This window comes from Aricia agestis, chromosome 6 (assembly GCF_905147365.1).
Source record: "Aricia agestis chromosome 6, ilAriAges1.1, whole genome shotgun sequence".
Taxonomy (NCBI): Eukaryota; Metazoa; Arthropoda; class Insecta; order Lepidoptera; family Lycaenidae; genus Aricia; species Aricia agestis.
The window spans coordinates 10,946,600-10,964,465 of NC_056411.1; the positions used below are offsets into that span (position 1 = coordinate 10,946,600).

Genomic DNA, 17,866 nt, shown 5'->3' on the forward strand with positions numbered 1-17,866 from the left:
CCGCAATTATCTGTAATTAATTTTAATATCATTAATATACTAACCAGTCAAAAAGAAGAATCCTTTTAAATTAATTTCAACAAAAAACAGACACCTACTACTATACTAGATAGGTGGAATCTCGCAATATAAGGGAAATTTATTTTTCCCCTCATTTCTGCGCTAGTATGAATTGACCTTTAGTCTTCAACTCTTTATTTATTTAATTGTCACGAAGCTAATATAATCAAGTGTCATCAAATTCTAATTCAATTGGCTTAATATAAAAGCGTTACTTAAAAAAATATACTGCTATTTATCGCTTTGCCGTATTTTAGTGAATAAGTGCAAAATAATATTTTGTATAAGTTTGACATACAGGTAGTTTTATTAATATACTATTAAACTTGGTTCAGTGCAGTTAGCAGTAAATGTATAGTTGGAGATTTATGCTTCGGCGCGAATGGGTCGACTCGACCGAAACGCAAAATTTGGACCGAAATTAATAATATTTTTTTTTGTCGAATGAGTGAGTGTCTTAGATTACTGGACGCCTAAGGAGTATTGTGTATTAGGGTATTTGAAAGTTCCAGAAGAAGATAAAATCTTACTCTTGAGTCTTGTGTAATGTGTAACATATTACTCACTAGTATGCTACACGTGTCCGTACCATATTATATCAATTATTATTATTTTTATTTACCTCTAAGATTCTCCTTATGAAACATACTGTATATATTTGGTTTCCATTCGCCTGTGACGATGCAAAAAGAAAGTTAAAAATATATTATAATGTCTAGATGTCCCGGTGAACTTCGTGTCACTTATAAACCTTTCCTGAACTTCCAGGATCATTTTAAGACTAAAATTATACGCCAAAATCGGTCCAGCCGTTAACGAGTTATAACGTTACTAACATAGATAGATAGATAACTCTTTATTGCTCACAAATTGGTACTTGTAATTGAAAATTGATAATTGAAAATCCATTTTTAAAAAGATTATGTTTCTTCCGTCGAATTATAAATTTACGCCCTTCCGTTATTTTAATAACGAAAGTGCCAATACTTGTCCGAGTGTGTGGCCACATTGCTCAGTTATGCTACGTAGTCGCGACAGAATAACGCACTATACGCCACATTTGCGCTGCGTCGTCGAAGTGACGAATGCCAAATCAACATGTTAGTCCTGAAAACAACTAATACCATCGGCCAATGTAAGCGCTCTTAATCTATTGAAATATCGCAACTAACAACTAGACGCGTAAATGCATGTCACAAAATATCTTTTAGCCGGCCTTTAGACGATCAATTGTATTGTGCAATATCACGCTTCAATTTTATTGAGCAGTTTATCTGACAATTAGATTGAAGGCGCGCAATGCTCAATATCCACCCTAGATGGTCAATAATATTACGTTTCTCGTCTAGTCGTCTAGTCTTATGTAAATGACGCGACGCAGCGTTAATGTTGCAGCGACGCATCGCAAAGCAACACAATGTGGCCACCCTTTACAGTTCCGATTTTGAATTTAGAGTTTTCCTGATGGCGCATAAACATTTTTTTTAGTAGAAGCAAAATGGCACCGATACCAGAGGAGTATGCCCAAAACGATTCTGAGGAGACTGACGTCGGAGAACATGTTGTCATATCGGGCATGGCGGGTCTTTATCCTAGCTCTCACGACGTGAATGATCTGTCTAACATACTGTATAACAAGGTATGTACTACTACATAAGCGGTTTTCGAACTTTTTTGGTGGTGGATCACTTTTAAGAAGGCCCCGGGGCTCCGCGGGGCACACTTTGATAATATCTGTTCTACGTGTAGTGTATGTGATTTATCCTTAAATAATTAATGTTATATATTATGTTAGTATATTATTATATACATAAATACCATATCATCACTACACTGACACATACATACATACAAACAGACATGACACTGTCTTGAGCGCACCGCGTCGGAACACGAGAGTCGATAGACGAAAGTGGACAACACGAGAGTCAATTGACAAGAGTGGACGTGTAATTAGTAATAGTATAATTTGCTAAGTGCGTGATCAAGCCTGTGATACAGACAAACAGGGAGTCCTACACTACGTAATCAACGGTCAAAAAATATATGCATACCTCAATCTGACTTCTTGTTTGGAAGTTGATAGAAAATGAATACATAGAGATTGGAGCTGTTCATAGTATCTAAACTCACAGCAAAGTGCTCCCTCACTGCGAGCATACACTTGTAATATAACATTATATATTTGGTTTTCAGCATTATATACATTACACGTGTAATGTAACATTAAAGATTCGACTTTGAGCATTACATTACAATACTATCTCCCTGACTAACGAGCATTCGCGTGTAATGTAACATTCGACTTTGAGCATTCCATAGAATATAGTTGATGTTACAAGTTGTATCAAAATATTACCCACTGTATCATTACAAGGTGCCCATTGTAATGCTCGGTTTTGTATTATTACTCTCGACTCAACAAGCGAATGCTCACGGTGAGGGAGCACCTATGGCCAAGTGACTGCAATATGACGTCAGCTAGTCACAAAATGTGACGGTGATATCATGTGACATGTTTTGCGTAATATTGTAATATGTAAAAAAAGCAAGGGCGTCGCTAAGGGGTTTTGTTGAGAGGGCCCTTTGTCGAGATCAAAATGTAGTAAAGTTTTATACATGGATATTGACATAAGAATCGTTCGTATTACAATCGTCATCGAGGCAAAGACTTCCAAAGTGTAAGAGCCTGTCCACACGGGCGTTGCGTCAGCGTTGCGTCTATGCAGCGCTGCCGTTTGACGCATAGCCGGCTGCACGGGCGCTGGTCATCGCAGCCACAGTATAGCAATATTAGATATGTCATATTGCTATACTGTGTCGCAGCGTTATTACGAAGCAGTCAGGTGATATCAGACGGTTCATTCGGATGATTATTCACTCGAGTGAATGCTTCATTTTCCTTTCATTCTATGTTCACTCGGCTTAGAGGGAATGACATATAAAAGAACATTCACTGTTCTTTTCTTTTAATAATATGTCCTCGACTGAAATCGTGCGTTTAGAAATTACTTTAATTTATGATCATATTTTAATCAAAGAGTTTACAAAAAAAGCAAAGAAATAGTCGACGGTGGTAGGTGTGACTGGATTGAAAGAAAAAATTTATTAGGAGCTTCAAATACATTGTTGAGGGAACTAGCCGTTGAAGATTCTGATTTATATTGTAATCATCTTCGAATTCATTTCGATTCGATTTTATTCGAAAATAAATTTGGCAAATATCAATAAATTCTTTTTGTTGCTCCGTTAAAATACTTTAATGAGATACAGCATACTTACCTAACTGAATAAAACTTCAAATTGTACTAAGATATCAGGTAGGTACAGGTAATAGTTTCGGAAGTTTAGAGTCAACGCGTGACGTCTGTCGACTAGTTGACTGGACTCGAGACGAAGTGGCCGAACCCGAATGATCTTTCTCTCAGTGTTCAGACCGTTCATTTATCGTTCATTCGGAGTGGGAGTGAAAGATGCCGGATGACAATATCCAACACTGTTCTGTTGGATCGGATCACTAATGAATTCATTCCGCACTAATGTTTCATTTTGTGTTTAGATGTGTCACTTGGAGTGAAAGATGCAAAATGAAAGACGAAAATGAACAAACAATGACCCGTCTGATATTACCAACGTAACACCCTCTCCCGCTTCGTCTCGGGGGCTGCTGTCCGTCATATTATTGTGTATGTTGCTGACACGCTGCAGCGCGCCATGTGAACATCTTGATTATTTGTATGTAAAACAACACAACGGTACCGCTGCGTCAACGCAACGCGCCGTGTGGACTGGCTCTAACGCTTCACGCTCTTGATTTTTTATCTTCCATAATATTGATAAAAGACTCTGCTCTCAGCCTTTTGACTTCTTACCCTAAAAATAGGACTCAAAGGGTTGAGGTAAATAGTAAAAGGTCCAATGGAACCAAAATAGAATTAGATGTCCCACAGGGATCTATTTTAGGCCCATTTCTTTTTCTCATCTACATAAATGACTTACCTTATCTAGTAAAGGATAAAAAAAATGAGATAGTGCTTTTTACTGATGACACTTCACTTATTTTTAAAGTGAAGCGACAACAGTCGAACTACGACGAGGTAAACAGTGCTCTCTCAAAAATAGTACATTGGTTTAATGTTAATAACTTACTTTTAAATTCTAGTAAAACTAAATGTATAAAGTTTACTTTGCCCAATTTGAAGGTACAAACCAATGTGCTATTAAATGATGAGAAGATGAATTTGGTAGATAACACTGTATTCCTAGGTATTACACTTGATAGTAAATTACAGTAAATTACCTCACATTGCTAATCTAGCAGGTAGGCTCAGTTCTGCAGCATATGCAGTCAGAAAAATTAGAGAAATTTCTTTGATCATACATTATAATATTTGTCTATTAATTTTAAAATTAAAAGAAATTTGATCATACATTATAATATTTGTCTATTTATTATGTTGTCAAAGTTATGTGGTTCCAAACGTTTTTTTGTCTTCCTGAAAAGTTATCTTTTTTCGATTAACGTTTATTCATTTATACGTTTATTCGTTGGGGCCATCTATATATATATATATATATATATATATATATATATATATATATATATATATATATATATATATATATATATATATATATATATATATATATATATATATATATATATACAAGAATTGCTCGTTTAATATATATAAGATTAAGAAATAAACGTTTGAATATTGATGGGGATAGCTATCCTCATAAATATTCTAAAGTTTTTATTTGTATATCTATATAGAAATTATTATAAAAGCGATATGATTGTTATAAAAATTCTATAGAAAATTCTGAAATGTATATTTTAGAATTTTTACTAGTATATCATGTCAATCGACGTCAATTATAATAGGCAATCATATTATACGAATAAAATGTCATTCTACAAGTTAATCGTGGGCTACGAACGTGGGCCTCCATGGAAGGCCGCATTAGATGCACTTCTTTCAAGGGCATCGCCAGCTTATGACTAAGGGGCCATGGGGCAATAAAATAAAAAATGTTTATTTCTGAGTAAATTTGAATCAATTTTTTTCAGAATGTCTACCTGATGCCTACCACCGGTTCGGGAACTACCCCGGCGATAAGAACCGGCGTAAGAAACTCGCACGGGTCCCACTTTTTACCAAAAAAGTGAGTGAAAAATTGTTCTTTTAAAATAAAGTTTACAATTATGTAACTTAATATTATATATACAATGCCAACATAGATAATTGTAAGTCATAATATAATAATGTAGAAGTAGCCTTGCTAGAAGCCATCCTACTCCCAAGGTGTGCCATCGTTTATGAAATCATTGACCTTATAATAGGCTTTGGCACACAAATGTTCTTTAACTACTTTTTTAAATTTATTAATGGAAAGATTTTGAACGTTTTCTGGGATTTTATTGTAAAGGCGTATGTAACATTGACCTTTAAAAGATTTACTGACTTTACTAGTTTAGTCTGATCACTGGCATATTTAGCTTGTGCTTATTTCTAGTATTTCGCGATACTAGGCTGACGTTACAGTGAATGTCTCTTTTAACTTTAAATTTATTTATATTTTTTCTAACATATATTAGAATATCCAAAATGTATTGAGAAGCAACAGTTAGAATACCAATTTCTTTAAATTTATCTCTCAAAGATTCTAAAGCAGACATTTTATAAATAGAAGTATGGCTCGCTTCTGTATAGCACAAATATTGTATTAATGTCGGCAGCGTTTCCTCATAAAAGGATTCCATACGACATCCTACTATGAAAATAACTAAAATATACTAATCGTGCCGTGTCTTCGTCAGAAATTTCTCTAATTTTTCTGACTGCATATGCTGCAGAACTGAGCCTACCTGCTAGATTAGCAATGTGAGGTAATTTACTGTAATTTACTATCAAGTGTAATACCTAGGAATACAGTGTTATCTACCAAATTCATCTTCTCATCATTTAATAGCACATTGGTTTGGACTTGCAAATTGGGCAAAGTAAACTTTATACATTTAGTTTTACTAGAATTTAAAAGTAAGTTATTAACATTAAACCAATGTACTATTTTTGAGAGAGCACTGTTTACCTCGTCGTAGTTCGACTGTTGTCGCTTCAATTTAAAAATAAGTGAAGTGTCATCAGTAAAAAGCACTATCTCATTTTTTTTATCCTTTACTAGATAAGGTAAGTCATTTATGTAGATGAGAAAAAGAAATGGGCCTAAAATAGATCCCTGTGGGACACCTAATTCTATTTTGGTTCCATTGGACCTTTTACTATTTACCTCAACCCTTTGAGTCCTATTTTTAGGGTAAGAAGTCAAAAGGCTGAGAGCAGAGTCCTTTATCAATATTATGGAAGATAAAAAATCAAGAGCGTGAAGCGTTAGAGCCAGTCCACACGGCGCGTTGCGTTGACGCAGCGGTACCGTTGTGTTGTTTTACATACAAATAATCAAGATGTTCACATGGCGCGCTGCAGCGTGTCAGCAACATACACAATAATATGACGGACAGCAGCCCCCGAGACGAAGCGGGAGAGGGTGTTACGTTGGTAATATCAGACGGGTCATTGTTTGTTCATTTTCGTCTTTCATTTTGCATTTTTCACTCCAAATGACACATCTAAACACAAAATGAAACATTAGTGCGGAATGAATTCATTAGTGATCCGATCCAACAGAACAGTGTTGGATATTGTCATCCGGCATCTTTCACTCCCACTCCGAATGAACGATAAATGAACGGTCTGAACACTGAGAGAAAGATCATTCGGGTTCGGCCACTTCGTCTCGAGTCCAGTCAACTAGTCGACAGACGTCACGCGTTGACTCTAAACTTCCGAAACTATTACCTGTACCTACCTGATATCTTAGTACAATTTGAAGTTTTATTCAGTTAGGTAAGTATGCTGTATCTCATTAAAGTATTTTAACGGAGCAACAAAAAGAATTTATTGATATTTGCCAAATTTATTTTCGAATAAAATCGAATCGAAATGAATTCGAAGATGATTACAATATAAATCAGAATCTAGTTCCTTCAACAATGTATTTGAAGCTCCTAATACATTTTTTCTTTCAATCCAGTCACACCTACCACCGTCGACTATTTCTTTGCTTTTTTTGTAAACTCTTTGATTAAAATATGATCATAAATTAAAGTAATTCCTAAACGCACGATTTCAGTCGAGGACATATTATTAAAAGAAAAGAACAGTGAATGTTCTTTTATATGTCATTCCCTCTAAGCCGAGTGAACATAGAATGAAAGGAAAATGAAGCATTCACTCGAGTGAATAATCATCCGAATGAACCGTCTGATATCACCTGACTGCTTCGTAATAACGCTGCGACACAGTATAGCAATATGACATATCTAATATTGCTATACTGTGGCTGCGATGACCAGCGCCCGTGCAGCCGGCTATGCGTCAAACGGCAGCGCTGCATAGACGCAACGCTGACGCAACGCCCGTGTGGACAGGCTCTTACACTTTGGAAGTCTTTGCCTCGATGACGATTGTAATACGAACGATTCTTATGTCAATATCCATGTATAAAACTTTACTACATTTTGATCTCGACAAATGGCCCTCTCAACAAAACCCCTTAGCGACGCCCTTGCTTTTTTTGTATATTACAATATTACGCAAAACATGTCACATGATATCACCGTCACATTTTGTGACTAGCTGACGTCATATTGCAGTCACTTGGCCATAGGTGCTCCCTCACCGTGAGCATTCGCTTGTTGAGTCGAGCATTACAATGCGCACATTGTAATAATACAAAACCGAGCATTACAATGGGCACCTTGTAATGTGCCTGTCATAAAAGATAGACATAAATAAAATATTAGGTCCAAATTTTTCTAATCCCACTTATCATACCACAAATACAAGTAGGTACTTATGTAAATGAAATATGTATTAGCTTTGTTTCAATTAATTCAATGTATTCATGATATGCGTTATTGCGGTCAACTATTTATACGAATCATGCGATTAGTTAAGGAATCTTTTTAGGGTTTCGTACTTAAACAGTAAAAACGGGACCCTTTTTTTACGTTGGGAAATGCTTAATGCATTCCCGACGGCCTGGGGGGCCGCCAGGATATGTGGGACTCCTCGGGTGCTGCGGCAAGGAGGAGCACCCTTGGTTACCCACCAAAACCCAACGGTCCCTCCTCTTCGCGTGTCGCTCGGTCGCTGGACCCGCCTGAGGCGATAACTGCAGCAGCCCAGACAGTGGCATCTGCTCTGCCAGCAGAACCATCCGCGCGGCTTGACTTCTGCCGCTTTCTCCGGGAGAGCGGTCCGAGGCATCGGACGTTCTTCTACCGGATGGGCTCGTGGGATAGGCGACGGATTCCCCAGTCCGTCGCCCGAGCCCTATTATGGCGGGTGTTGACGCTCATGTTGAGCGCGTCTTCTACCCCCACGCCTTCTCCTTATCGGGTCAGCTGCTTCATCTGCCTCCCGATTTCTCTCAGCGGCCTCTTTCTGTGTCATTATAGACTCGCAGAAAATGGAGACTGCCTGCCAGGCTTCTCTCGACCGGGCCAATGATCTTATTATGACCGGGAGAGTCAAGTCTGGTTCTATAATGTCGCAGAGCTGTGCTCGTTGTGCGACCCAGGCTGGGCAGGCGACGAGCGTGTGCTCTGCAGTATCGTCCTCGTCCGCGCAATGGTGGCACTGAGGCGTTGGCTCCCGTCTGGCCGTGTGGTGCAGGTAGTGCCCGAAACACCCATGTCCTGTCAGCATCTGCACCATCCGGTAGGAGAGAGAGCCGTTACGCTGCGCCACCCACTCCTCCAGTACTGGACGAATTGCTGCGACAACTCTGTGACCGGCAGTTGGTGAGGCCATTTGGTCTTGCCAGGTGCGCATGATCAACATTTGCGCCTGGCGACGCCATCGGGCTGCCTGATCTGGTGGCACCCGTTCCCCTCTTTCTTTTGCTACTGCAGTCTGGAAATAAATTTCCGCCACACACGGGCTTCCAGGTCCCATGGAGGGGTACCGGCTAGTGCAAACGCCGCTTCGGTGGCCACCGTCCGGTAACCGCGAATCATCCGCAGGGCCATTGTACGCTGCGTACTCCTCAATAAGGCTCTTCTCTGAGCATTGAGATGATCTGCCCAGACAGGAGCTCCATAGAGGGCCATGTATTGAAGGACCCCCGTATAAAGTCTCCTGCAGGCGGATCCCGGACCCCCCAAGTTGGGCAGGAGGCGTCCAAGAACCATGGCCGCCTTTTTTAGCTTGGGTGCCAATCGGTGGAAGTGGGGTGTGAAGGACCATCTGGAGTCTAGGACCAAACCCAGGTACTTCATATCCCTGCCAATTGATACCCTAACCTCACCTATAAGGATGGTTGTATCAGCGGGAGGCCGTCTACGAGGACCATGGAAGAAAATGGCCTAGGACTTTTCTACGGCCACACGCAAACCCTGCGCCTTGATTCGCGCAATAACTTGGGACGCGCCCACCCTCGCCAGGCGAATCGCCTCTTCAAAGCATTTTCCGCTGGCCAGCATGTAGGTGTCATCTGCGTAGCAGACTAGGCGTAGCCCGCGGAGAAGAGCACCTCGCAAGACTCTGTCGTAGCCAATGTTCCACAGGAGTGGGCCAAGAACAGACCCCTGTGGAACACCGCACAAAAACGGGACCCTGTTATTGAGACTTCGTTATCTATCCGTCTGTCTGTCTGTTTCGAGGCTGAATTTAAAAAACGGCAATAGCTAGACTTCTGAAATATTCACACATTGTATATTTCTGTTTCTGATATAACAACAAATACTAAAAATAAAATTAATATTTAATTTGGGCTCCCGTACAACAATCGTGATTTTTTTGGCCTTTTTTGCATGAAATCAATAATAATTTAACAACAAAAGCACTTGAAATTTGAAAAAAATCCTCAATTATGTGTACTAGAGATCGCCCAATGGTCGAAATTCGACCTTTGTTTCAACGACTTAGGACTACTACCTATATTTTGCAAAAAAATATTGACTTTTTATAATAGAATATCATAGGACTTTATCATATTTTCTTCAACTCTTGTCTCTGGGACTCAGCTGATCTCAGACTGGCCGTGTAAGCATTGTCTAATAGTATCTAAGATTCAATAAAAAAAAAAAACTATAGTCCATTTTCAATTTGTCACCTTGTTGTCAACAGACTTCAACCATAAATAAAAGAGTAATGATTCGTATGTATAGGCTTGTCACTCAAAAATCTGTCATTTTTCCTAGTGTGTGTGTTGTAGTGTGTGTAATGTTTTATTTGTTAAAAATATGTATGATAAAAGCATAATTTCAAAATAATATTAGCTCGATGCACTCATTCACCATATAAACTATAACTGTGCAAAATTTCAGTCACCTACGTTTCCCCATTTTTCATCAAAAGGGATACAAAGTTTTTGGTTCACGTATTAATATATAGATTACTTTAAAACTAACGCCTCCGTGGTCCAGTGGTTCAGAGCTTGGCTCTTGACTCGGAGGTCGTGGGTTCGATTCCCGCGTTGGAAACATGTTATTTCCAAGTTTGGTTAGGATAATGCAGGCGATCACCTGATTGTCTGACAAGTAAGATGATCCATGCGTCGGATGGGCATGTAAAAAGTCGGTCCTGCGCCTGATCTCTCGCCAGTCGTGTCGGTCTGCCGTCCCACTGGGTTATGAGAGTAAAGGAATAGAGAGTGCTCTTGTGTACTGCGCACACACTTGGGCACTATAAAATTACTCCTGCGTAGCTGGCCTGGTTTCAATGAAACCGGCCACCGTCACCGAAACCGGTGTGGGAGCTATTACTTTAAAACTTTATTAAAAATAGTATTAAAATAAGTATTTAAGGGGGCTCCCATAAAAACACAACATTTGGCCAATTTTTGCTCTATAACGGTACGGAATCTTTGTGCACGATTTCGACTGGCACTTGGCCGATTTTTATTTATTGATTTATTTGCACTATGTTATTTACTTGACCGCAGTATTTTTCCTACGCGTTTAATTTTTTAAGCACGACAAGGTCTTTCTGAATAAAAAAGTATAAATTTGAATATGCTCTGGATGCTAAAAAAGTATGACAATTTATTGAAATTGCTCCATATTGCTCCACTAATTGCTCCAGATCGGTCCATTCGTGTCGCCGGGTAATTATTGCTGCAATTGTTGCCCGTGTAAGCGCTTCTTAAGTGTCTAAAAACACCATGCCGAAGTTCCGCGGCGGAAGTTCGGCATGATTACGTCAGCAATGTCAAACGCATAGGTACAATATAACACGATGGAATTTGGCATGGTGTGTCATCGGTAATTTAAAATACATTGCAGGCGGAATCATGCCGAGCTTCCGCCGCAGAACTTCCGTATGGTGTGTTTAGACGCAAACATAAGTTTATTCGCCTATCAGTATCCATACTTACTTACTTAATAATATTATAAATGTGAAAGTGTGTCTGTATATCTGTCTGTTACCTCTTCACGCCCAAACCGCTGAACCGATTTTGCTGAAATTTTGTATGGAGATACTTTGAGTCCCGGGAAAGGATATAGGATACTTTTTATCCCGAAAAAATGTACGGTTCCGCCGCGATAAACGAGTTTTGGTGCAACAGCATTGCGGGAATCATCTAATATTCATATAGCTAATTTACTATGTAATTTAAGCATTAAAGACGATGCAGCCACGTTGTATTTCTGGAAAACCATACATAAGTTTGTTCTTCCTTTGAACTCAAAACCAATTCTTGTCTCTATGTGCCATTCTGGTTAAGGTGATTATTTTATGTTAAGACTTTAAAAGGCCCACTTGCGCCAGACTGGGTTAACACGCTTAACTCTGAGTTAAATTATACTTCGAATTTAAATTCACATCATGTCTTGCACCACCAAGAGTTAGGAGTTAACCTCGAGTTAATTTTTTAAATTTTTAACCCACCGATGTCGGAGGGTTAAATCAACTAACTCTGGGTTAGTAATATCAAAACTGAGATTTTTCGGTTATGACTTATGTACTTTGTTGTGTTCAGTAATAGATACCGATTTTATTTTGTGTTTAACCATGATAAATGATCAGTGGTTGTTATCTGATGATGATGAAGAAATTATCGAATACATTAGTTCGGACTCGTATTACAGAAGGATTGTAGAACGGACCGATCTGTTTAGGGTCCCGTATTTACTCACAAAGAGACAAAGATTTCCATCGAAGATTTCGCCTAGAAAAAGAAACTGGGGGGTGTGCCAAAATCTTTTCGTTTTCGCTTCGTTATAGAATCGCCGATGAAAATGTATGGAATTGACATAAGCGTTCGTTAATATGACGTTGACGTTCGACTCGTCTTATGTCAATTCCATACATTTTGATCGACGATTCTATAAGGAAGCGAAAACGAAAAAGTTTCGGCTAAAGGGCCTGTTCTCTTTTTATTAAATAGAATTGAAAATAATTGCAATATACAAATGAGCATAAAAAGTAAATCCCTACCAAAGTTTAATAATAATATCATTGTGTGGCGGTATTGACGCGGTTTGAAGGAAAGATTAACGGTAATCACGCCAATTCGTCACATTGGGACGAGGAATAGAGATTCCTCGACGTTACACACAACAATGAGCAACCAAAAACAACGAGCACTCACCAGATTTGCTGGAAGACGCCGTTGAGTGGGTTCAGTAGCTCCTCGATACGTCTGTTGGTTCTGTGGATGTCCTGGGTAAATTCAGCTGGCCAGCTATCACGTTAGGATTTAGGATTCCAATGTCCACACACGATTCACCAGTAATTTTAGTGGAACTCGCGATCGCGGTAATGTGCAATTAATTAGATGCACGCGTTACAAAGTCTCGAGACGCTCTCGGCGAGAGGCGGAAAGCGAATATGGCGACTCCCGCGCCAAACAGCGTCACAGGATCGTGTCTCGCACGTCATTGGCTACTATCGTTGTGTGCGTTAACAGGTGACAAGTTGACGCGCGGTAAATATGAATTTTGAATTATTGTAGAAACGATACATTCCGCCCACCAAAATACCAACTGGGATTTTCTTAAACTGATAAAAGAAACGATAAAATATGAATAACTTACGGTACTAAGCTTAAACTGCTAGGTTGCTACTAAAACTAAGCGGTAATTGATTCTATTTGTCATTCCATAGGAAGAGGACACAATTTGACCAGGGGTCGTTTGAGCAAATGATCATGACGAGTTCGTATAGTTGCCACCCGAACCACTCCATCTGGTCCAGGATGTAGTGATACTACGCGTCCCAGCGGCCAGTGGAGAGGAGGTCGATTGGTATCTTTAATCAACACGATAGAATTTATTGTTAATGGTTTTGAATCTTTGGTCCATTTCGCTCGCTGAGTTAAGCCATGTAAGTACTCATGCCTCCAACGTTTCCAAAACTGCTGTTGATAAGATTGAATCAGTTGCCACCGGTTCAATCGATGAATTTTAACGTTAGTGTAATCTGGATCCGGAACTGTGGTTAAGGGTTCCAACGTTAAAAAATGACCCGGGGTCAAAACGCTTAAATCGTTAGGATCCGAACTCAGTGGACACAAAGGTCTGGAATTCAAAACGGATTCGATTTGAGTAAAGAGCGTGGCAAGCTCTTCAAATGTCAAAGCTTGATCCCCAACGATACGATACAAATGTGATTTTGCGGCTTTAATTTGGATTTCCCATGCTCCTCCGAAATGGGGGGCAGAAGGGGGATTAAATTTAAAAGAAATTCGCTCTGCTTGCGAGGCTTGTTCTACATGTGATGCGAGTTGTGCGCTCGCGCCTACGAAATTGGTACCGCAATCAGAATGGATTACGTTACATCGACCGCGGCGAGAAATGAATCGGCGCAATGCCGCGATAAAACCATCGGTCGATAAAGTAGATACTACTTCAAGATGCACGGCTTTTGTACTTAGGCACACGAACAAGCATAAATAGGCCTTATCTAGCTTAGCGCCCCTATGGGTACCTAATTTAATTCGAAAAGGCCCTCCGAAATCAACACCTACCTCTGAAAACGGTTTCGTTTGATTAACGCGAAAGGCAGGCAAATCACTCATAAACGGTTGTAAAGGTTTCGGGTTAAGACGATAACATCGTATACATTTCGAAAGTTGATTTCGAATTGCACGTTTTGCCGCAAATATCCAAAATTGTTGTAAAACTAAATAATGAGTCGTATTTAGACCTGGATGAAAGTTGTTTCGGTGAACAGATTCGATTACGGCTGTTGTAAGAACACACTTCCTTGGTAACAAGGCAGGGTGCTTATGTTCAAATTCTAGGCCTGAGTGAGTGAGACGTCCGCCCACCCTGAGAATACCTAAATTATCGATAAATGGACTCAGCTTTCGAAAACTTCGCGGTAATGATTTTCCATGTTTCAAGTTTGAAATTTCTAATGAAAAATAGCGATTTTGAAAATGTTTTACGATAATAAGTAGCGCACGATGACGCTCGACTTCGTTAATAAAATTAGTTTCGTACGATATGCCTGTGCGGCGCGCTTTATTAGCAAATCTAAAAATATAGGCTAGAATGCGACAAATTTTGTCAAGAGATGAATATTTCTCGAACATTTGATCGATAATGGACGGTTGTTGATCGGTATTGCGTTTGTCGATTACGAGAGCTACGCGACGTTGCTCAGATAAGACCACATCATTGTTAGCATGGGTCCTCGATCTGTCCTCTGGCCAATGAGAAGGTGATTGGGACAGCCAGTGAGGCCCCGCCCACCATAGTGAATTATTCAATAGATCGCTGGGTAATTGGCCACGTGAACAGACGTCTCCGGGATTCGTAGCAGAAGGAACGTACCTCCAACACTCGGTAGGTACGATATCCTGGATGTGACTGACACGATTTGCGATAAAAGTCGCCCATCGCGACGAAGGCGATCGCAACCAAGCCAGGGTAACAGTGGAGTCACACCAAAGGAAAATCTCATGTATGGGAATCCGTAAGGTATCCCTGACGAACTTCATGAGATCGGCGAGTAGAACGGCTCCACACAACTCTAAGCGAGGCAGCGATTGCTTCTTAAGAGGAGCAACGCGAGCTTTTGCACAGACGATAAAAACACGTATAGAACCGTCAGACAAGGTCACACGTAGATAAATGACAGCGCCATACGCTAATTCAGAACTATCGCAGAAACCATGTAATTGATACGATAAAGCGTTTTTACTAAAGAATTTACGTGGAATCTTTAGGTTCTTAATTAAAGAAAGCTGACGAGAGAAATTGTTCCATTGGGAAACAATTTCCGGTGGAGGAGTTTCATCCCACGACGAACCGATAATCCAAAGTTTTTGAATTAAAACCTTGGCAAGAATTGTTAATGGGGACAAAAAACCTAAAGGGTCAAAGATTCTAGCCACCTCACTTAGAATCGTTCGTTTGGTGCAGGAATTGTTTGTCGGTTGAACGGTAAAAACGAACGAATCCGAGGCAGGCTCCCATTTGAGGCCTAAAACCTTGACAGTTGTGTCTGTCGCTTCGGTAAAAGTTCTAGATTCCGATAGACAAACCTCTGAGGGAAGATCACTCAGAAGTTCAGGGCAGTTACTTACCCATTTTCGCAGCTCAAAGGAACCACGACCAAGAAGAGCGATAACCTGTGATTTTATGTCACGTGCCTCCTCCAGCGAAGAACTTCCGGTAATGACGTCATCGACATATATATCGGAAGTTAGAACGGTTTTAGCCTTCGGGTACTCGTGACCTTCATCGTTGGCTAATTGCTGGATGACGCGACATGCAAGAAATGGAGCAGAAGAAACTCCGTACGTTACGGTATTCAAGATGTACTCTTGAAGGGGCTCATTTGGATGAGCACGCCAGAAAATACGCTGATAATTGCGATGATGAGGAACTAAATTAATTTGACGATACATTTGACGAACATCACACATAAAAACTACTTCATGTTCGCGATAACGAAGAAGGATTTCAACAATATTGGACTGCAACTTTGGACCAGTCAGTAGTGTGTCGTTTAGCGATTTGCCGGTAGCATCCTTGGCAGACGCATCGAAGACGACACGAAGCTTAGTCGTCGCGCTATCCGGTCGCAGAATGCAATGATGCGGTATATAATACCTTCCCTGTCCGACTTGTTTAGGAGACACTAATGACATATGCCCACTTTCGTTATAATCGGTCATAAAATCGATATATTGTTGTTTAAGATCCGAATCACGAGAGAGACGTCTTTCAATAGCATGAAAGCGTCGAAGAGCTATATCTCTAGAGCCTTCAAAAATTGGCTCTCCGTTATCCTTGAAAAGAAGAGAAACGAAGTATCTACCTGTCTCGTCACGGTAGTGATTGTTGGTGAAAGTACTTTCACACAATTGATCTTCTGGAGAAAGACGAGAGGAAGATGGAACGGTATCGATTTCCCAGAAACGTTGAACGATAGTATTTAAATTATTGTCAAGAGCCTGAGAAGCAGGCATACCTAACAAACACGAAGAAGCGAGTTTACTTTTACCTAGGAGAAGCCATCCGAAAATAGAATTGAACGCTTGTGGTTGAGAAGCGCTAGCCTTTATACGTTGCTCAAGAAGCGACTCAGCGAAAACATCGGCACCCAACAAAACGTCGATAGGACCAGGAATGTCAAAACCAGGATCAGCAAGCGGTAATGTTTTAACTTCCCACCCATTCGTGTTGAGCTTCGCTATCGGTTGCTCGCCGCATATGTTTGGAACAACGAACATATCAAGACGGAACTTATCGTTATTGTTAACACCTATATCGCAAGTAATCACGCCGCCCACCGCAGCAGGATTACTTCCTAGGCCAAGAATTTTGACGGAAGTAGCGATAGGCTGCAAGCGCAGCTGTTGTGCAGCTCGAGCCGTTATAAAGTTATTTTGACTTCCGGTATCAAAAAGCGCGCGAAAACTATAAAAATCGCCGGATGCGTCGCGAATCTGTATTATGGCGGTCGCTAGTAACACCGTCGTCGGAGACGGAGAAGAAATTTCCTTCGATACTAAGGTCGTTGAACTTGACTTGTCATCGGATGACACGGAATTAGTTTTCGGTAACTCGCGATGCAGAAGAGTGTGATGTTTACGTTTACATTGTTTACACGCAAATATTGAAGTGCACTGTTGCACGGAATGTGACGCGTTCAAACAGTTGTAACACCATTTCCTGTCAGTGGCCACGGCCATACGTTCATCCGTCGATTTTGAAAGAAAAGATTGACAAGCCATTATGCTATGTTTATCGCCGCAATAAGAGCATTTACGACCAGGCGGTAATGTAGACGATACCTTAGTAGGGCTGCCGTTCCGTGCAGCGCCAGTACTAGTACGAGAAGAAACTAGTGTGACATTTTGTCGCTTCGATCTCAACGAATTTATCGGAAACTCTTTAGACAATGGCGCGGATTTGTTATTAACAGTGCGGTCGGTAAAATGAGTATCACGAATCAAAGCTTCACATTTTGAACGCAAAAAATCTTTAATTTGAATATAGGATGGAAGATCCACATCACTATGTTTTTCTTCTAATTCGCGTCTTAATTTAGGATCGAGCTTCGCTAAAATGTGATAACTAAGAACAAAATCCCATTGCTCGACAGGTAAACTTAATTGTTTCAATATAGTTAAGTTTTCTTCGATAGTATCAAGCGAGTTTCGAAAATCGTGAGCGTTACCTATTTTAAAATTAACTTCTAAAATGTCACGCCAACATGTAAAAGCTAATTCGCGTTTATTCTCGTATCGATTTCTGAGCGCATCGTATGCACTA

At 40.1% G+C, this 17,866-nt stretch overlaps 1 protein-coding gene across 1 annotated transcript in view; it reads left to right on the forward strand.

Moving 5' to 3' along the window:
* Window positions 1–312: 312 nt before the first annotated feature.
* LOC121728375 (fatty acid synthase-like) overlaps window positions 313–17,866 on the forward strand; it is a 52,042-nt gene continuing 34,488 nt past the window's right edge. Inside the window, exons 1-2 of the mRNA XM_042116547.1 lie at window positions 313–360; window positions 1,549–1,699. Coding sequence (XP_041972481.1) covers window positions 1,559–1,699 — 141 coding nt within the window. The 5' untranslated portion in view covers window positions 313–360; window positions 1,549–1,558. The remainder of the gene's footprint in view (window positions 361–1,548; window positions 1,700–17,866) is intronic.